General features: G+C 43.4%; 1 protein-coding gene across 1 annotated transcript in view; it reads left to right on the plus strand.

Moving 5' to 3' along the window:
- The window catches only part of src (v-src avian sarcoma (Schmidt-Ruppin A-2) viral oncogene homolog), a 39,336-nt gene that overhangs the window by 327 nt on the left and 16,855 nt on the right, over nucleotides 1–22,154 (plus strand). Inside the window, exons 2-3 of the mRNA XM_080445068.1 lie at nucleotides 20,968–21,226; nucleotides 21,499–21,598. Coding sequence (XP_080301194.1) covers nucleotides 20,977–21,226; nucleotides 21,499–21,598 — 350 coding nt within the window. The 5' untranslated portion in view covers nucleotides 20,968–20,976. The remainder of the gene's footprint in view (nucleotides 1–20,967; nucleotides 21,227–21,498; nucleotides 21,599–22,154) is intronic.

Raw genomic sequence — 22,154 nt, forward strand, 5'->3', positions numbered from 1 at the left:
TTACTTAAATACAAGTATCAATACTGCAATGTAGAAATACTCTGTTACAAGTAAAAGTCCAGAATTCCAAATCTGCTTGAGTAAAAGTACAAAAGTATTGGTGTCAAAATATGCTTATGTTATGTAATGTAAGTATGTAATGTACTAAAGTTAAAAAAAAAGTACTCCATTATGCACAAAAACATTTCACATGTTTCCTAATGTTTGAAAATCCTTTGAAAATAGTAGATCTACAAGCTCACTCGTTGTGAGCTAGTAGATCGGATTTTCAAATAGCCATGGCTGAAGTGGTTAATGTTTGTTTAACATTACTAGTTACTTAACTTAAGTAACTAGTAACTAAAGTTTTCAAATAATTGTTGTGGAGTAAAATACAATATTGCCTCTGAGATGTATAGTGGAGTAGAAGCAAAAGTATGAAGATTGGAAATACTCCAGTAAAAATGCACCAACATGGTATTTAAGTACAGTACTTGAGTAATGTGTTTAGTTACTTTCCATCACTGAGTAGCTTAATGATGTGTACATCTTAGCGTTTTAAACTATTACCTGCTGCATTTAATTTGGTCTGCAGTTGAGTTGGACTCACATTCCAAGCCATTTTGTAAAGTGATGTGTAGCTTACATTCCCAATTTAAACCAAAATATATAGTCCACAGGAGGAAGTAGATTTTTTTAAATTCAGATTGGCACTTTAGGGGAGTTGTGAAAACAATTCCAAAAGAGTGGGTGTGGGTGTGGGTGTGGAGAGAGATGGAGGTTGTTTAAGTCTTAAACTACTATCTTAAACTTTAAGATAGTATCTTGAGTTTAGAATGAGCAAATCTCTGTTTGCTCCCATAATCCCAGTGCTATCATCCCAACCCAGTTAAGTAATGGGCCATTGGGCCATTTCATATGTTTAGGATTAGTGCACCTCCTTAGAAAGATCCATACTGTACATGCAATATATAGTCTTATCATTTAATCTATACACATTAACTTTATGATAGTTCATAGCACCGCTGTAAAATATAACGCTGTAAACTATAACCTCAACCAAAATGTTCTCAGCCAGTGGCTGGGGATGTAAAAGTTGACTCTGAGATGATCTGTGAAACTTAAGCAGATCATGTGACACATCTCATATACTATGATGAAGAACACTGATGATCACATAGCCTAAATATCTTCTGTCAGAGACAGTTAAATGTCAGCCTGTAATGTGTACAAGACTCCAGAGTGACCCTATGTGACAAATATGATGTCATAATAGTAAATAAATCATACACTGTGCTGTCAAGTGTGAATGCTGAACACACGCATGCAGGCACGCATGCATACCCACTTTTATGCCCAATTTTATGCCCACTGTTCCTCTGTGGCATGTGTCATTGCAATACTGAAAGCTCTCCTCCCTAAACAAAAGCAGCAAGATCCATTTTCTTGTTGGCTGTAGCCCAAACATCTTCTCTTAAATCCAAAATGTTCTACCATAGACTGGTTTTATGAAATGCAACACAATTTATTTTTCTTAATGAAAAATGAATTGCTTATGTTTTGATTATCACTGGAGCATTATACTAATCCTGTACAGACTTTGACCTTGTTGATATTTTTAGTATTTTCCCGGAGGAATTATAGTGTTTGGCATTAGGAAAGCACCATATTCCATGGCAGCAGAACAGTACAATATTGAGCCAATGACATGATGCAGTCTGGTTGCTGGTGCTGGAGATTAATCACTGTTGTGGGTAAACACGTCAGTGCATGCATGATGATTGCAGCCTGCGTTTTCATATCCTCACTATTTCAATTCACAGTTCCACAACGTGTGTGTGTGTGTGTGTGTGTGTGTGTGTGTGTGTGTGTGTGTGTGTGTGTGTGTGTGTGTGTGTGTGTGTGTGTGTGTGTGTGTGTGTGTGTGTGTGTGTGTGTGTGTGTGTGTGTGTGTGTGTGTGTGTGTGTGTGTGTGTGTGTGTGTGTGTGTGTGTGTGTGTGTGTGTGTGTGTGCTGAGCCTGTAGAGTGGCAATTTTTGGTAAAGAAGTTTGGTGTAGGGAAAAAAGGAGGGGGGCTAAGGATACAGCCCTGGGGGACCCCGGTTAACGCCCCCACCTTTAGTAATGAGGATGACTTCTAAGAGTTTTGTGAAAACAATAACACTATTTCAATTCACAGTTCCACTACGTACGTGTGTGTGTGTGTGTGTGTGTGTGTGTGTGTGTGTGTGTGTGTGTGTGTGTGTGTGTGTGTGTGTGTGTGTGTGTGTGTGTGTGTGTGTGTGTGTGTGTGTGTGTGTGTGTGTGTGTGTGTGTGTGTGTGTGTGTGTGTGTGTGTGTGTGTGTGTGTGTGTGTGTGTGTGTGTGTGTGTGTGTGTGTGTGTGGAATATAATCTCATATGAATATGTATGTCACAGTACAATTGGAAAACCAGTCAGATTGAAAAAGGTGCACTCGGTTTCACAGACGGAGGCAAGCCGCCTGAAGGTGACTTGAGCCACGAGAGGCACCGCCGAGCGAGCGCAGGCGAGCGAGCTCAGGCGAGCGAGTCGCTATTTCTTTTTTTGACGGGGGGTCCCCGCCCCGCCGCGGGGGAGCGCTGGAGGTGAACTCGAAGAAAACGAGCACTCCTTTTTCAATCTGACTGGTTTTTCAACATACTGTAACGTATATATGAATATGAAAATTAACAGTTGTACTAGTCTGGTAGCACCCATCCTGCACAGAAATATGCCTCTAACTTGTGTTGAAATTAGAAGTGTTTCTCAGAGTGGCACTAGATGGTCCATTGTACTTGTAACTGCCAGTTTCAGTCTTCACGGAGGGGACCTTAATGCCCCTTGGAATCCTGTGAATGCCCTCCCGTGAAAGCCGTAGAAGGTTGTGTCAGCTCCAATGAGGATTGCTGGAAAGTGGCTCTTGAGGCTGAAATTCCTGTTAATTGGTAACGTGGTTGTGCCCTGGCCCCTTTGTTCCCACTTATACTGGAACAGTCTGTCAGGGTGACACACTGGGCCTGGCTTCAATGAACTGCTTGTTTCCATGGCCAGAGAATCAGCCTCTTTTAAGATGAGTTGCTTCCACTTTCAAAATGGCCTTTATTCATACATACTCAAAAAGATAGCGGGAGGGTGAAGGGGAGCATTTAGAGGTCACCTGTCCTGCAGTGGCAATTTCTCATCCATCTCATCCATTTGTATAGTAATTTATATTTCTGGCCCCATAATGTTTTTACAGAAGTGGATTGGTGGACTGAAAAAAAGTAACGAGTAACTTACTGTATGTTCTATGTTGTTGAAACAACATATTCATATTCTTAAGTAAGCACCTTATTCTATTTGGCAACAAAATTAGTAATTGATTCCAGAGAGAGAAAGCCATCATATAGGCTAGTTTTGGCGGGCATGGGATTTATCATGACCTCCCACTGACCGATCTATTACATTTTTCATGTACCAGTTTTGGTAATAATTAGCATCCAGCTATGTTCAAGGGCATTTCCTCGAGCAAGGGAATGCCAGTGCCACCTGTTTTCTCTCTCTCCCTCCCTCTCTCTCTCGAATTTCACTACCTGCAGCTACCAGCTCTATTACAGTATGTGTGTATGTGATAATAAATACAATGAACCTCTTTGTTTAACAACTTGAATCCTTATATTCATGGGCGAACATTTGGCGGAAATAGCCGATCTACAAGTATACAACGCATTGTTGTATGCTGAGCCTGTAGAGTGGCAATTTCTGGTAAAGAAGTTTGGTGTAGGGAAAAAAGGAGGGGGCTAAGGATACAGCCCTGGGGGACCCCGGTTAACGCCCCCCACCTTTAGTAATGAGGATGACTTCTAAGAGTTTTGTGAAAACAATAACACAATATTTTTGGCTATATGGCTCTTAAAAGTTAATTCTACTGAGATTTTGTCCTTTTACATCCTGAGTTAGTGACTCAACATACAGTAGGGCTTTATGTGTGCTAAACATGCAGCCACAAAGCTGCATCCATTGCACCCATTAAAGGCTTAGCAGTTGAATAATAAGAATCCAGGCCCGTAGCGGCGCTCTGATTTATCAATCTCCCTCCAGTTCTCTATCAGAGGAGTCCATTTGAATAGAGTATCAGATACTGGCTTCATAGAGAGGGACAGAGGCGGGCTTGTGTGTGTCCTCCCAGGATTCCTGACCACTTCCTGTCCTTTTGCTCTGGGAACAAGCCAGGGTGACACAAGCCATGCATCTCCACTCAATTCCTCCACTGTTGGCGGTGTGGAAGGGCTATCAGTCTCTCTCACTCCCTCGTCTCTCCAACACTCTCTCTTCTCTCTCTCTCTCTCTCTCTCTCTCTCTCTCTCTCTCTCTCTCTCTCTCACACACACACACACACACACACACACACACACACACACACACACACACACACACACACACACACACACACACACACACACACACACACACACACACACACACACACACACACACACACACACACACACACACACACACACACACACAAGCCCCCTGCTGCATGTTTTTCTGGTGACAGGAAAAGGGTCTTTGGCATGCAGAAAGATACATCTCTGTGTCTTTTGTGTAGCCACAGCTGTGGGAGAGCAGCCTGGGTAAAGAGATGCTGGGAAAAGTACATGCCTCTCGCTCCCTGCTCCGACCCACTGCACTGTCCTGATTGGTCTCTATTCTGCCTCACACACAGTACAATCATCAGTGTTCATTTAAAGGGTCTAACAATATTAAAACAAAAAAGTTAAAGCTCTATATTCCGATTGCTAGTGTTTATTCAGTAACAGGCCCCATCTCTCCAGCTCTTTTGTAAACGGAAAATACATGTTCTGATACCAATTTTATCCAATCAGGAGAGAGAACCCCAAAAATTATCAGTTTTATAGTGTTCCAGTTTCATCACTTCCAATTTCACTTGTTTATCCTATCCTGCAGTGCACGAGTTCTCTTTCCCGAGTGGGTAAAACTGGTAAAATGTATATTCTGTTAATAAAGAGCTGGAGAGACCCCTGTTACTGAACAAACACACTAGCAATGATTACTATCGCGATATAGAGCAATTTAACATTTATTTTAACAACATAGATAGTTACACCCCCTTTAACCATGAGTGCACAAATGGAACCAAATGGGTACCCTTATGGGTACATTTGGTTCCATTTGTACACTCAGAGTTTCAAATGGATAAATTAACACAACAGGATTTTACTGCGTAACATGAGTTTTTTCCGTTTGATGATCTCGTTGTTGACGAGGAGTTTTGTGTCAGTTCGGTATTAATAGAACATGATGTGCTAGCAAGGCTCATCATTACCTTATTTTGGCGAACTTATAATGTTCAGTGAAACCAAGATAACAGGAACCATTTTTTGAGAAGAATTCCCCAAATGAAACATGCCTTATTCTTGGCTCACGAGGATGTGAGTAAACATTGTCATCTCAGATCCTTTCAGAACCTGACCGATATATCGTTGTGGCCAATATATCTGCTATTATTTGACTTTTTGGCCGTCATCGGTATCGGTAATTATGCTGCCTATGTGTTCCGATTTGTAACCACTTTCAACCTTTGAGTAGGGAAGTTACCAAATATTTGAAGCTGTTCAGAATTATTTTTATTTATTTATAATGCAATGTTTGACAAAATATTGGTCACAACATCGGTAATCAATTGTCTAGGTCTAGATCTAGGACACTGGATCATGGACCCAAACATCTGGCATCAGTTGGGCTCTGCTTTCACGTTTGGGACGTTTCGAGGTATTGAAAGTTAACCATGGCACAAATGTGAAGCACCTCAGCTGAAAGGAAAACAAAAAGTACAGTCAGTGTATACAGGGATTTGTATAGATACATTATAAAGCCTATGTGATTTTTAGGTTAGGCTTGTATTTTAAACACTGTTTTTTCAGTAGTGCTATAAAAGGAATTAAATGACACAAATGTTTTTTACTTGGCATCGCTCAAAAACTTAACCTTATTAGGGACTGTCCTTACTGTCTTTTATACTGTTAAAAGTCTTACTGTCTTTTATATATTGCCTATGCCTCAAAATCTCAAGAGGAAAGGAAATATATTTGATGCATGCAGGACTGTACCATGTTGTGCATCAATGCTTTACGTCTCGGCTACATGACATTAACATGAAAGTATTTTGCGAAATATAGCAATGGACCTTAATATGCGTGGAGACAGATTTCTCATTACTGAGCACTGCAGGGGACAAATTTGGGAGAAGTAAGCGATGCCACCACCTAAAACACCTTCGCCTGTAATATAAAAAATAAGACGGGTGAATAATTCAACGGGTGAATAATTCCACCTGGGAGCAGGGAGTCAAATCAATCATGCTTTCACTGGGGTGTTGCTTATTCTCTGAACACCAGCAGCAGAATAGGATGGCTTCTCCTGGGCTGTGACCTCCAGTCATCCCTGTTTGTCCTGATGCTTATCTGTGTTGGTAGTGGTGGCTCTCTGGGGGCTTCCTCCTCTCTGCCCCCTCAGCAGTGTGGCTGAAGCATTGAACGCAAAGACTGGCACTGATGCCACACCTGCCACATCCTACGGCAGCAGCAGCCACTCAGGCAGACCTACCCTGAGGCAGCTTTACCCCCCCCCCGCCCACCTGGCAGCCCCTAATTTAATATTGAAATCAGTGCCTGGTGAACAAAGGATTGGTTTAAAAAAGGAGGCTGAGAGGCAGTGTCAGGGCCACCCTCACCATAAGAATCTGCTATCGAAATTGCATGGCATATTGTAAAATCCTCAGTTTTAAAGCTGCAATCAGGATTTGTTTTGTGTGAATAAGACTTTTTTTTCTCCACTCTTTCACCAATCTGTATGGTAGAGTTTGTATCTATCTATACAATTGGGAGACTGGCTGAAAGCGGGAAAGAAACAGGGCAAAACGGGAAAAAATCAGGAAAAAAAAACACAAAAGCACTGCGCATGCGTATGCACCGCTGTTGCCAGATCGTGCGCGAGCAACAAGCAACCAGCTTCATGAAAAAACACAAAGCTGCGCACTGCGCATGCGTCGACGCACTTTCTCTAACCAATTTACACCCACTTCACGCTTACAACACCTGCACATGGCAACGTTGCTCATCGTTCTGTGATTGACAGCAAAAGTTGGCCAATCAGGTGGCGAGTTCGCAGCCTGAAAAAAGACGAACGGCAGCCATTGTTGGTTGTGCGAGTCAGGGTGCGAGTGCCTTCACTTCTTATTTTCGCTTATTAAACGCTCTCAAACTTCTTCTTTGAGGCACGGAATTCACTTATAACATATCGTTTGGATAGAATTCAGTTGTTTCACTTCATATGTGTGGTCAATTAATCATGACAGAGCCTCTTTAAAAATAAAAATTCAGAGAACCGGCAGGGGCGAAGAGTCACACGCATGTATCCGAATAAGTCAACCTATTTTGCCAATAGCCATCTCAAAAGTCCCGCTGCGTCATGGCTGTCCCCCCCGCCCCACCCCCACCACACACACACACACACACACACGCACACACACAGGGAGAGAGAGGGAGGGTGGGAGAGAGAGAATAGTCAGCCAAACAGCGAGAGATAATTTTCGCTGACGGACAGACACAGACAGAGAGACAGAGAGGGAGAGAGAGAGAGAGGAAGAGAGGGAGGGAGGGAAAGACAAAATAAGCGAGCCCTCGCTTATTTTTGCGCGGACGTAATTTGTTTGTCATTGTGGTGAATGTTTGCTGCTGATGTTTGTTGTGTGAAGCTTAATGTCAGAGTGTTTGTGTTGGAGCGCCTCAGTGCGGCTGCTGAGTTCATGTGCAACATCTTGCATGCGTGGCTGTGTTCACAGTTTTCCTTCGCCGTGTCTGTAGGTCACGGCCTGGAGACCCCAGGGACCCCAGGGTCTCCAGGGACCCCTAAGGGGGGGGGGGGGAGGGGCGATCCTCTGGGTCTTTGGCGGGGTTAGGGGGGGGGTACTAGAATTAGAATAGTACACCTGCAGTGGTTGGATGTAGTCTCCCTACTCTTTCACTGAGAAATGTAGACCCTGTGTACAGGTAGAATGGTTTGGTATTGCCTGAAGCTCAAAGTGCAATATTTCCCCTGCTCAAGTGGGCGTTCCATCTTCACTGATAGAAATGTCATCTTCCATGTGGGAACTCTGGGTTTGAATCCCACGAAGGACATACATCTTATGGATTGCAGCAATAATTTAACTCAGAGATTATACTTTCAGTATGTATCTTGAGCTTAAATGTATATACACTCTGAGTTCCAAATGGATAAATCAACACTGAGGATTTGACTGTGCAGGGCCACCTTATAATTGGTGATTGTGCGTGACAAGAGCACATTTTTAAAGTTTAATGAAGGTGGTTGTTTCTGCTCTTTGCTCTTATTTGTCTGTCTCTAAGGAGAAAGGGTGCTAGGTTATCTGCCACAAGCTGTTATGATGTAGTTGGTTGCATACTGTACTGTACTTCTGTTGCTGCTGTTGCTGCAAGTATCTGTGCCTGAACAGCAGTGTTTACAGTTTGAGTTTACTAAGTCACAGGAGTAGCTGGCTATAGCAATGTATAGCATGGTTTGCGGACTGCTTCCTCCACATTCAAGTGTAGGTCAAGCATAGTCATAGTATTTGCCTTTTGAGCAGGTAGGCAGGCTTTTTAAAATTTGCATTCTGTGTTATTGACCATAAACCTGAGCTCTGGGCTGTAGTTTTTCTGGTGAACATTCTTTCAGCCTTTTAATCATTTTTAATCACTTTTTTTGTTTTTGTTGATGTGTTTTTCTTATATAGTTGATGAGAAACGTGGCTGTTTTGACATTGCATTCTATTCCACTGTCAGTGAGAGATGTTGGGAATGTTCCTCGCTCGGCATCCATGTCCCAAGGCAGCAATACAGTCTGCACATCCTGGGTGGAAGGACGCTGTCTCTACCTGCCCCCCTGTGCATTCCAAGGAGAGGAGTTGGAACTCGCCTTGTCCTCCACTCTGCATTCCTCAGCCATGACTGAGCTCTTAACAAACCTGGGAATGCCATAGAGCGCGCACACGCACACACACACACACACACCCATGGATGACTGTACTCACCTGGTACTCATGCCCTTTATTGTGTCATCGTAACCTGATTTACAGTATACTTTCTCGTACAACAGGGTTGCACACCAAAAAATAGCCGATCTCAGAACGCGATATGAGCTTGCCGATCTGCTATTTTCAGTCTGTGATTGAGTTTTAAGTGAAATGGACTTAGCATAGTTGAACACAGCTGTGTTTAACATTTCTACTGTATTTTGCTGAACTGCCTGTATTATACTTTATATGCATCGCCCCACACCATCCCGGTTGGTTAGGCCTCAGATATCAGAGCTGGAAAGGGTTTCTTAATGGCTTTGGCTACCGCCTGGCTGTGTGGATCAAAAGTTAAATGGCGAAAGCCCCAGGTTACTGAAGCATGAGGCACTCTGGTGTCTCTGTGGACTTAAGCAGTTCAGATGCTATCTCTCTGAAATGAGATGAAGGGGTTAATTTAAGGATCTGCTGTCATAGTGTGTGAGTTCACCGCAGGCTGCAGCCGGTGTCATGGACTAAAGGCCTTCTCTGGAGTGTCATAGTGTCTCTTGGCTCTTTATGTCATGTAGCGTTACCAGTCAGAGAGTGTGCATAGCATTTCTATATATTTATTTTTTTAGGGTGTCATGGTTGCCTCTCGCTAGGCTTAGTGAAATAGGAGGAACGTTCCCCCACCCCTCGCGGCTGAATACCAGATCAATAATATTTGGGCAGCGGAGAAAGGGGATTTTTTTTCCTCTTGAGATGACACATGGCTGATAGAGGCTGCTGGAGGAATTGAATTCCTTATTTTCATCATTTCCCTCTGGAAAGCTCTTGAGAAAGGGTTCGAGGAGGAGAGAGAGTAGGAGAGGGACATGGAAGAGATGGATTGAGTGCAAGAGAGTGAGAATGAGTATAAGAACCAGGGAAGGGAGAAGAAAGCTAAACCCCTTGAGGATTATCTTTTTTTCCCCTTCCCGTCCCCTTCCCTTCCTCCATCCAGCTCTCCTCGAGATTCCCTGTTTGAACACATGACCGCAGATCATCGGTCTCGCTGCACATAATGACCATATTTAGATGAGAGGATGGAGCAGTGCTACACGGTGGCAAGAGAGGGAGAGAGCACGAATAATATTGACATAGGCCTAAGACCGGAGTGTCAATAGTAAAAACCCAGAAGCAACACCAAAGTACTGCATGCATGTGAAGACGCCGTGCTGCACAGGGCGGCAGATTTCAACAGTACAGCAGTACAGCAGCCAGTCTATTCTCTGTGTTTAATACACCCCAGAGGAACAATATGGGGCTTCTCTCATCACAAACACAATACACTGCAAACCCGAAGATCCTTTCACTGCAGTCCTGTGCTGTGGAAGCCACAGATGCTCCTGATCTCCCCCAGCTTTCAGGAGCAGTGACATGGTGCAGTTGTGCTTGTTTATGTCCTATATTTATCATCAGCGGCATGGGCCTCGGGTCATAAAACAAGGCACGCTTTTTCGCAAAATTTCATTTGCCCTCACACCTTTCCCACAGTTGGCATTTTTCTGAAATGTTGAAATCACACCTAAAGGGCTTGGGGTTTAAACTCTCCTCTATTTTGCTGTGTCAGGGAAACCATTTTATATTGTCCAGGTGTTTCTTACCTGTTTTGTAACAACAAGCCTGATGAGGTAACTGGAGGAAATGACTGTAATGCCTCTGTCTGTCTCCTTTAAGCCTCACTTGTCACACCCAGTCTAGGTAAGGGTTGAGGGATTCACCCAGTCTTCTTCTTTCAGGTCTTGCCTTTTTCATAAGACAGGAAGTCTGCACTGGCCATGGTGATCTTCACAGAGCCAAAGAGGTTAGGACAAGCTGTGAGGCACAGATACTTATTTACTTGTAAGCTTGCAGCGTTCCACGTGTGATGGCCCTAGATCGCTCCCCACCATCTCCGGGCAGATGGCGAAGGTTATTGTTGTGCGTGAGAAATAATTCTGACTATGGGACTTGCCCATGGAAACCCTGTCTGTGCAGGGATGATTCATCCAGCCAGAACCCAGAACATGAAAGCATGGGGCTGTTTCTGTGTGTGACTCAGAGAGATTTGGATGGGCAGAGCCCTGATCAGGGTCTGGGCTGGACTGCAGGCAGAAGAGGATGGAGATGAGGATGCCATGTGTTGCAGTTCTGTGCAGCAGTAAGATTATGTCTCTTGCTCAGTCATATCTTTGTATTCAACCCCCCAACCCCACCCCGCCCCCCTCTCTCATATAGAGCGGTAGGGGAATATTTGTATGTTAGTTTTGTCCCACAATGGCCTCATCTTTATTTTTAATCATAGTGCTGCCGGTGGGGAAATGGAGAAGTGTTGGTGTGTGGTGTTAGAGATAAAGTGGGATAGAGAGAGTGGAGTTGATTGCAGTTTAGTTAACCACTTAAGCCCTATTTCCAAAAAGGAAAATAGCCAAACTATAAGCTCACAATGTGTCGAGATGCAACGCATTGTGGGTTGTGAGCTTGTACATTTCAAATGCCCCCCCCCACCCTAGTGGACATTTTTCGGGTAGAAGGTGGTAGACAAATGAACACTCCGGATTTGTCTGTGTACAGTTCACAATATACTTCCCATCCCTCACTTCTCTTAGGGAAACACCAGTGGGTCACCTCATCTAAAATGGCCCAAATGTTTTCTTACTGAGCCACAGTCCCAAAATAATTTAATTTCATCATAATGTTGTTGTTCAGAAGTCAATAGAAGAAAAACTAAACTCATGCCGGTGTATGTAAGGCCTAAGTTAAACAATCTGTCTGTCTTACTATCTCTCTCTCTCTCTCACACACGCACACACACACACACACACACACACACACACACACACACACACACACACACACACACACACACACACACACACACACACACACACACACACCACACAGTAAGGGATCGCACCTTCTGATCCTATTATAAAGGTCTGAACTCTGCAGGCTCCTATGAGGCTGGGAAAATTGGTAAACATTGTTTATTAAATGGGAATCACTGAAAGATGGAAAGAATTTCCTCAGGTGATCTCTGTCTCTCTCTTTTCTCCTCTTTCTCTTTCATGCATGTCTCTCCCCCCAATTAAGTGATTTCAGGAAGTGACAGAAATCCCACATCATTTCCAGAGACAGAGCCTCTTCTAATCTAGTTTCATTTTCCCAATCAGATAACCTGCCGTTTTGTGCTGGGTTCTTTTTTCCTTCTTTTTTTTCCGAGAACAACAAGTACCCTGTGTGTCTCGGAGTTTGTTGCTTTTGGAATGCTTGGAATCACCTCCATAGCAACGGCGAGGCTGTATGTGTATGTGTGTGTGGAGTGGAGTGGTAAATATTGACTCCAGCACCTCCCTGTTTCTAACCCCGTGTCTGTCCGTGACAGGAGGAGCACATGGGGGCCGAGACGCACACTTTTTAATCCTGGATTCAGCAAATGTCTTGCACAGTAAAATCCTCTGTGTGTACAAATATAACCATGTGTAACAATTTGTTACAATGTGTGTACAAATGTAAACCAATAGACCCGTACAGGTCCGTTTGGTTACATTTGTTAATGTGATGGGTTACATTTGTTAATCATTAACAAATGTAATGGAACCTAAATGGATAAATGAACACCAAGAATTTTACTGTGTACCACTGCTGAGGGCTTATGTTTACTCTCAGACCTCCGAACACGGAGGAGCTCAGTGGCTCAGAGGAGCGATTTCACGGGGAGATAAGCGCGACACACAGCACAGTGTGGACAGTACAGTAAGTTACAGCACGCAAGAGGTTGCGCATCAGTAAATCATTTTGCGTTCAGGATGTGGCCGATGCACAGAGACGTTGGCCTCAGCCTCTTTGTAATTATTAACAAAATGAGTAACTGCATTCTACGGGAAGCGTGGATGGATATATGTCATGTCACCGCAAGGCAGTTGGTGAAACCGGTGCGGGGGAAGGGGTGTGTAAACATATCCCATCAGCCATTTCCTCATGCTTTTGTTTGTGGAAGGAGAAGAGAAACAAGACTCGAGCTCAACTCGACTGTAACCGACCTTTCGTTAAGTACAGTACCATAGACGGGCAACCAGGAGGAACTCAAACCTTTTAAGCAATGTGCTACTTCCTTCATTTACTTTGTGTACAGGTGGCTGTGTCCCTTCAACGGATTTGTTGAGACAGGATGAGAGATGTGGGAGAGATGTGGTTGCAGGGGGTGCAGCAGCATCAGCAGCAGCATGCAGGCAGTTTGACTGGTATATCCAGTCTTGTTGTTTCACTAACCACGTCATCTTGCCGTTTGGCGAGCACGATTAGGGAATTGATGTTGATAATCTGGGTGCGGAACAAACAGGCCTGGATTACGCTGTGATTGGAGGCTGGTCACGCAGGAGACAAAGCCTCGCCACGTTTTCCCAGTAGTAATTACATACCAGTATTAAGATAGTATAGAAGGAGTACTATACAGCCACCGGGCCGACATCAGGGCACATGCAGATACAGTTGTACACAAGGTGGCACAGGCACACACAGAGTACATACACACATATGCTGTACATGCACACATAAAGTCATACAGGACAGTACACCCTGGACCCAAACATGCCTACGTAATGTCTTCCCACAATGCCCTCTCTTGGCTGAAATGCTGACACGTTCCAGCTTTTGGAGAGCAATGCTGAAAGAACCAGAGGACTGAATTACTGCCAGCCCTGTGATATAGTCAGCTAAATCTGGCCCAGTGGCTTGCCATTTTTCTACCACTTAACCTCTGATTCGGATCAGCAGAGATCAGAGAGACACACAGACAGAGTACTTTACCTCTAAATCAGATGGCTAAGGTATAGTGACACACAGGTCTGACCTATGCCAGAGTTTTGGGTCTATTTCTACTCTCTACGAGAACATTTATCTTACAGTATAAGCAAATAAATCAATAAAAATAAACACAGAAATAACCTTTAACTGTGATAAATGTTTTTAAAGATCAGATTGTCCCTATTTTGGGAATGCCATTATTGGTGACATATTAACATTTTCAAAATATTCAGAAACTGCAAAAAAGCAGATCTACAAGCTCACAAATGTGAAGTTAGATTGGCTATCTCACTATTTGTTATACGACAAAGTACAGGGCTTAAGTGGTTCATTAAATAGCCTAAATTAAACTTCAGTATATATATGAAAATAATATTTAACTTTTGATTAGTCACATAATAAATGTTTTATTTATCTATTATACTTGAATAAAAATGGGGACACATTGGCTGCATAATCGATCCCGATGTCGTCAAAAAAAGTTTAATAATGACAGATAAATCGTCCATTAATTGGGAGTCAAGTCTGGGGAAGCAGGTTGTTGTGTGATGTAATCGGTCAGAGCCACACTGGGATACTGCCTTATGCATCTGTCTTTGCTGTTCAACCTTCGGGATTACTGCGGTAGCCGAACGTGGTGCTTATGTTGCGCGCTGCAAAGTAAAAGCGGCATATGAGATATTTGTTTGTCCTGTCCTCCTGACTTTCACTTGTATTACATGTATCACCTGTCCATCTATCCTCCGGGCTTCCTTTAGGTCTAGCACACAAATACATACACGGCACACACACACATACACACACACACACACACACACACACACACACACACACACACACACACACACACACACACACACACACACACACACACACACACACACACACACACACACACACACACACACACACACACACACACACACACGGTTGCTTTTTTGTTGTCCTGTTTTAATTGTGATTTTATTGTTTATGTACAGCACCTTGTAACTATATTTTATAAATAAAGTTTACTTACTTATACTACACACAGCACTAAACGTTTGATGTCCATTTATGCAAATGAAATAAAAACAGGATGTTTATGTCTCAACCGTTGGTCTCTCATTGATGTCACCTTTTTAATTTCAGGGAACCCCAGTTTGATATGCATTAGGTCACAGACCACCATGTGATGCAATTATTATCTCTGGGACCCTAATCTACACTGTGATGTCTTCAGTATTACTTTAACTCTGACAATGTACAAATTTAACCAAATGTTTCCTAATTATCAACCATCAACCATATAGCTGGAGACCCTTCAAGGTCCAGAACCTATGATGAGAACCAGTAGGAGACTATGTTAAAACCGAGTCCTATAGACCTCTGGCATTGCAATGATATTCAGAAAATGTAGATCTCATTTGAAAGGTATTATCCCAGAGAAGCAGGGCCATTTGCTTTCCCTCTTACATTCACAGTGATGGATAATTCTTGTGGTATTTCGGCTTAAAACAGGGTGAACAGTTGGTGTCAGAGGAATAGTGGAGTGCTGCTATAATCCCCTTTCACATGGCCTCAGTGATCGTTCATCATAGACAGGTGACAGGGGGAAAAAGGTCTGTTATTACACAGACAAATCCTGTTATTCCATTGCAATTACTAAATTACGATGCAACAACATTTTAATGCAACAGTGTAATTCCAGCAATTATAGTGTTATTGTGAAAATGTGGGACCTTTTCACCTGTTGCCAGAGGCATAAAAAGTGTATGGACATCTAGTGAAGGTGGAACTGTCAGAACATGCCAATCCGCTTGTTAGACTATGGAACCAATAGTAACAAGCACACAGGGATGGGCGCCACAGTAGCTGTCAAGTCAGAATTCAAGCTGCAACTTGCCTCCTCACGAAAGCAGTTTCACTATCTCTGCCTTCTCTGCGTTTGCTAAACCGCTCATGGTATGAAAGTCTCTCACATCCAGTGTAAGGACATAAGAACTGAGCCTATACTCCATTTGGGGTGTGCATGTGTGATCTTTTTTCCCCCTCTGTGTGTTAATGGACATCTGCAGCAGTTGTATCTGGTTTGAACGTGTAATGTAACCTTCTTCTAATCAATGTTTGGATCTATCATGTATTGCGCTTTTTGTGCAGATTCAAATAAAATCATTCAAATGTGTATCATTAAGGTAATTGATTAGGAAGTTGCCGTTCTTTAGGAGCAGATGAGGAAGTGTTCAGATGAAGGTCTGATTAACCATTGAATTGTATCACTTCCTCTCTCATTAACAGAGTTTATCCTTGGGTTGTCATGTTACAAGATCATTTAAAAGCAAAACTAGAAAAAGTGCTCCTCGGAGCACAGATCGGACACACACACACACAGACGGAAGGACAGGGTGCAAAACATAGTTTCGGCCATGCCTTTCGGCCTGGCGTAGACAGAAATGGGGGGAAAGGTAGGATAGAGAAAATAACAAGACGACAGCAACATTAAAAGACTTCTCACAATTTCACATTCAACCAAATCCTGTGAGACTTGAAGGATTTGAAATCCGTTGCCAGATCTTGTGCATAATTAAGCAAATCTCCCCGCCCCCCCTTGCCTCGCCTGAGGGATTTTCATGTAACTCTGCCTCACAGAGAGCAGGTGCTCATTGCTTACTGTATCTTGGGCCTATTAAGACCTAAGCTAGTGTGCCCCAGCCTTGCTAGGTGATTGCTGACACATGGGTTATATTGGCATAAATGCAGCATATAAAAATCCCCCCAGACACACACATGAGGCATGTCAGTTTCCGACTCTGTGACTTCCTTATTTCCACATTTCCCAGTGACTGCGAGAGGAAAGAGGAATGGAAACGCTAAGGCCTTGCAGTCCACAACCACAGGCCACCTCTGTGTCTTGCGGACGCCGCCTGCTGAGAACTCACAATGGAGGTCTTTATTTGAAGCAGAATGTGAAGAAAGACCCCTGGACTCTTCCTCAAAGCTCTATTTTCATGTTTACTATTTTTGGTGCGTTTCATCCTGTCGCTGATTTTGTTTTTCTTGATCTGATTTATCAAAGGAATTCATTTTTATTCATGATTCCCCCACCCCCTGCACCCCCCTCCATTTTCCATCTGATGTTAGAAAATCCTCATCGTCTGTGTGACATGTTTAAGAACATCATCATTAAGGTGACGTTCATTTAACCACTGTCTTAAACCCTGGTCTGGCATACTTTTTCTCGGCTTGTCATTATAGGTGAAAATCTGAAAATAGCAGATCTACAGGCTCACGACTCGTATCAGCTATCCTCCTATAACTTGGTAAACCTCTGTCTGTCTGTCTGTCTGAACACGTTTTTCTCCTCAGTGCGTTCAGCAATTGATCTGAACTTGCACACGGGCAATGATCATTACCATGTGCAGACACTCAGGAACGATATTTTTAACTTTTCCCAAATTCAAGCTGTTTATTAGATTATTATTTTTAAAATATTTTTTGGGTCTTTTTCTGCCTTTATTGATAGGATAGTAGGCTGACAGGAAATGAGGAGAGAGATGCAACAAAGGTTGTCGGGATCAGGAGTCGAACCCGCAACACGCTGTCAGACTGGATTACCAGCATATATGGTATGCGCCTGGACCGCTAGGCCAGCGGAGGCCCCTGTTCATTAGCTTTTATTGGAAACTCTGTTTAACTCTACGGCCAGAGTTTTCGAAGTCACTGCACATGCGCGGCCACGAGCGCATGCATGAGTGGCCACATGCTCATGTTGCGAGGCCATGTTCGCATGCATGGGCATGCGCGGCCATGGCGTCTGTTGTCAGGTTCGGTCCCCCAGGCTATGGGACGTACTCCGGTCCCAACGGGCTGCCAGCTCTTGCTGCTAATGGCATTGTGTGTAGATTGTTTACTCAGTCATTGATACTACGGGACATTCCTGTGCTTTATGTGCAATCTCACCATGTGTCAGAAAGTACATTCTTTCAACTATTTTGAAGATGAGAAACTACGCCAGCCGCTGCTTCTCTCTGTGAATGAGAAGAACGGAGGAGTCGTTTGTGTGTGTGTGTGTGTGTGTTTGTGTGTGTGTAATTGTCCGCGCTTAGGCACAGTACAGATCAAGTCAGAGGAACACACGGCTGTTGTCTTATTAGCACAAAGACCATAGCTTAGTGAACCCCAACCTGGGGTCTGCAGTCCGCAAAGCATTCGCTGGGGGTCCGCGCCCACCTGCCTCAAAAAACATTTATTTAATTTGATAATAATGTTCCCATATCAAGCTGATCTCCCCGCTGCATAAGTTGTTCACTCCTGGCTTCCTTCTATTCAAATCAACCATATGATCTTCAAGGCAATCTTAACAACTCTCTTAATGGGCTACAATGACCAATTACCAGCTAAGCTTTCTTCACTCACCTGAATGGTGCTAATAGTTGCTAGTTGCTACTACTACTACTTTGATTAGGGATTTTCAGCAATGCAAATGCAATGCATTCCATGTACAGTACATGACAGTGGCAGCCTCCTCTCCCAAAGTTTACTATGTATAACCCAAACTCTGCAAATAATTTGAGTGCGCACATCCCCGGGTATGGACTAGTTTAAATGTATTGTTATTTTTTTTAAAGAAAAAAGTGATTTAAATTAAAATGTTAATGTTTTTGTTTGTTTTTATTTTTTGGGGGACTTTAAAAAAAAATAGGGCTTACGTGGTTAAGTAAAAGGCATCAGTTGTGCTGAATGAGCAAGGCACATCTCGTACATCTGGGGGACTGAGATGAAAAGCTTTATTAACCATGCAAACAGTCTGCAGGGAGAAGACGAGCCCACTGGTGCCACCAGTTGTCTTTTAGTCTGGCTGCGGGTGTCAGTGAGTGTCTGTTAACTGTGACTGTGACTGATACACTTAGTGTGATGCATTCCCCATTGTACTCTGGGGGAGATATCGACCCTTTGCCCGCATTGACCCCTACTCACTACCTCCTCTCTCACTCTCTGTAGATACTGCTTCCTTTTATAATATGAACAAGTTGTACACAGAGTAGCTGGACAGTAAAATGCATTGCAAGTATCCTGTGCCTTCCTTGATTTGTCTTAGGGAATTAATCAGGACTAATATGGGATGTAATAATGGACCTTGAAATACTGTCTGGAATTCACACCATGTCTATTTATGTTATGTTTTATCATTGTTTCTGTGTTTTTTCTAAAAACTGAGTCAAATGTCTTTCCTGTGCTTTATGTCTGCAAAAAGTTTAAAAAAAGAAGAAAAATAAACTGGTTACTTGCCCCCCTGAAAGAATCTGGCAGACTGCTGTGAACATCTAATCCATAGGAATCCCCTCAGCTGTCTGATAAGGCACAAGAGAGCCTCCTGTCTCCCTTTTCGCCTCCACCTCCTCCTCCCCGGTGTCCTCCTGACGCCTGATGCCGTGCGTCAGATGAGGAGGATCGAGGTGGCATGGTGGTATATCTGACAGACAGGAACAACTGACACCCCTCAATCATTTCCCTTACATTGTTGTTGGAGCGTTGTTTTTCCTCTTCTGTACAGTATACGGTTTCCACCGTACAGTGCTTTTGTTCCCGAGTATGTCTCACTCTGTCCCTGATAAGAGTGATTCAGACTGCTGTGATTTTTCTCTGCACAATTCTAAAGCTTCAAAATGTATGCTCCATCATACAATGGTTTCGCACACCAAAAATAGCAGACCTACAAGCTCATAACGTGTCGCAGATGCGAAGTATAAAGCGGCTTAAAATGGTTTTGTCTCGTCACAAGTCTTTGGTCTGAACTAGGCTTTTGGCTGCCAGCACTGGTGTGTGTTGTAGTGTAGCTTGTCTGGGCTTAAAGACACATGAATGAAACTGGCCTCGCATGCCAAACTTGGCAGGCTCCTAAATGGCAACAAGCAGCAATGGGATGTTGTCGGCGCATGACAGTGGCTGCCTCTGAACAAGTTAAATGACATGGCCATCTCTTTCGCTTTCCTATTGCCTTCGGAGCTTCAGACCCGAGGCTGTACAATGACTGTGAAAACCCTGCAACTTGGGGTTTTCTCTAAATTTGTATTTCCTAGCGAAACCCTCTGTAGCTATATGTGACCATGATAGCAGGGTCTCCAGTCCCTAAATTATCCCTGGCTTAGTGTAACTTCCCTGTGCTGAGTTGTGATTACAGAGGTCTGAGATGCTTCACGTGCCCGAGTAGGGCGGAGAGACTTGAGAGGATTTAGACTTTTTTTTACCGCATAGTTTAAGTTTTACCTCAACTAAATACAAAATTATCATGTGGCTTAGTGTACAGTTTGCAGAATGCAGAGTTGTGTCAAGTAGCGTATTAATTTGGAGCATATAGCTGCCAACTGGGCTAAAGCACTTGGTCCACAAGGTCACACACTGGTTCTTAACGTGGGGTCCCCAGCTAAATGAATGATACGAAATGGACACTCCATTTGTACACTCCAAGAGTGTACAAATGAAACGACTAAATGGACCCTTTCGTTGTTAAATGAACACTGCCGGTTTTACAGTGTAGATTGGTTACAGAGCTAGAAATCATGTCAAAACGGCTCTGGCTTTATGCATATCAGATTAGAGGTCCTTGAAATAAAAAAAGATTGAGAATCACTGATAAAGGTTTAAGGTGGGGATGGCCAGTTTCCCCATTTTGAACCAAGTCCTATTATTAAACATCATTACGCATCATGTGGAAATTGCACATGTGTATTGTGTATCTGGGTGTGTGTCACATGTTTGTGAGTGTGTGTGTGTGTGTGTGTGTGTGTGGGGGGGGGGTCTCACGTTCGTGTAGAAAATGGGGTGTGGCAGCTGCCAGACCATCCTTTGGGAAGTGCTGGTTTGTGTGGTTCACACATGACCCGGCGTCTCTGTTGGTTCAGAGCTGTGGTCTCCAATCTATCTCTGGTTTCTGCATCTGGTCTTCACACAGTGAGAGGAATTTTCTCCGGAGTTGAGATTGCTATTCTTAGATGATGATGAAACTTAGAAGCAAGCCCAGCCCCATTTTAGTTTTTTTTTCCCCCTTCTTTTCTTACAATAATGTTATATTCTTTATCAGGACTTATATGCCACTTTGTGCTCTGTTTGTGACTATCCCATAGGCCTAGGCCATGGGGGGATCCAAGAGCAAGCCCAAGGATGTAGGCCCACGCACCCGTAGCCATGATGGCAACCTCAACTCTGGGGGAGGGGCCGGGGGATACCAGCCCAACACCACCCAGCAACAGTCCTTATCCCCCAACAAGAGCCCTACTACTGCGGACGGAGGACTCCGTACCTCTCAGCCCACAGGTGGCACTGCAGAGCTTACCCTGTTTGGGGGCACGGACAATAACACTGCTACCCCGGCCAACAGAGGAGGTAGGAAAGGAAATTAGGGGTGCAAAAGTGAATCGAACTAAATTGATTTAATCGATTATAACAAAATAATCTTAATGAAATAACTCAGGATTTTGCGGTGAAGTGACATTTCATTTTGTGTTTTTTATTGAAAAATCTAATTTCTGAAAAAGGAATAAAAACCTTAATTACAAAAAAAAAAAGAAAAGAAAAATCTAATTTCTAGGAATGTATGGTGGAGTTTTTTGTTTATAACCAATTTGACTTTTTGTAATCCCTCTCTCTCCCAATAGGGGGCGTGACAACCTTTGTGGCATTATATGACTATGAGTCCCGAACAGCCTCGGATCTGTCTTTCAGGAAGGGTGAACGACTACAGATTGTGAACAACACGTAAGGATAATACAGCAAATGTAGACTTAATAAATATCTAATAATCTAACACCCCCCCCCCCCCCCCCAGACATACACACACTCACACATAGCCTCATCTGTAACCATAGGAACCGCCTCGCTTCAGTGGGAGTTGTTTTGTGTGAACTGACCAGTTTCTGCACACTTTCTTTTTTCCCATTCACAAAAGCACTCCCTGGCTGATGATGCTTTACTGGATAGATAACTACAGCAAAGATGTTGCTGTACTGCTGTCACTCCTAGCAATTTCCTGCAGATGGTGTCCAAAACAATATCCCAGAAATCCATACAGCGCGATGCAATCCTAATTTGTTTTCAAAAGTGGGGCTTGCTATAATCAGTGGAGGTTCAGTCAACCATGCTATACCACTGAACCCCCAGTTGTACGTGTCTGCAAACAAACCAATGACCTAGAAGGCATGAGGCTGAGGACAATAGTGGATTATTGGTGGGTGCATCTGGCCCTGGAGGCAGAGGCCTGGATTGTTATTAGGTCAAACTGTGAACTGACTATAAGATTAGCAAACCCATGTTT

This window comes from Gymnoscopelus braueri (assembly GCF_963280865.1).
Source record: "Gymnoscopelus braueri genome assembly, chromosome: 12".
In the NCBI taxonomy this organism is placed as follows: Eukaryota; Metazoa; Chordata; class Actinopteri; order Myctophiformes; family Myctophidae; genus Gymnoscopelus; species Gymnoscopelus braueri.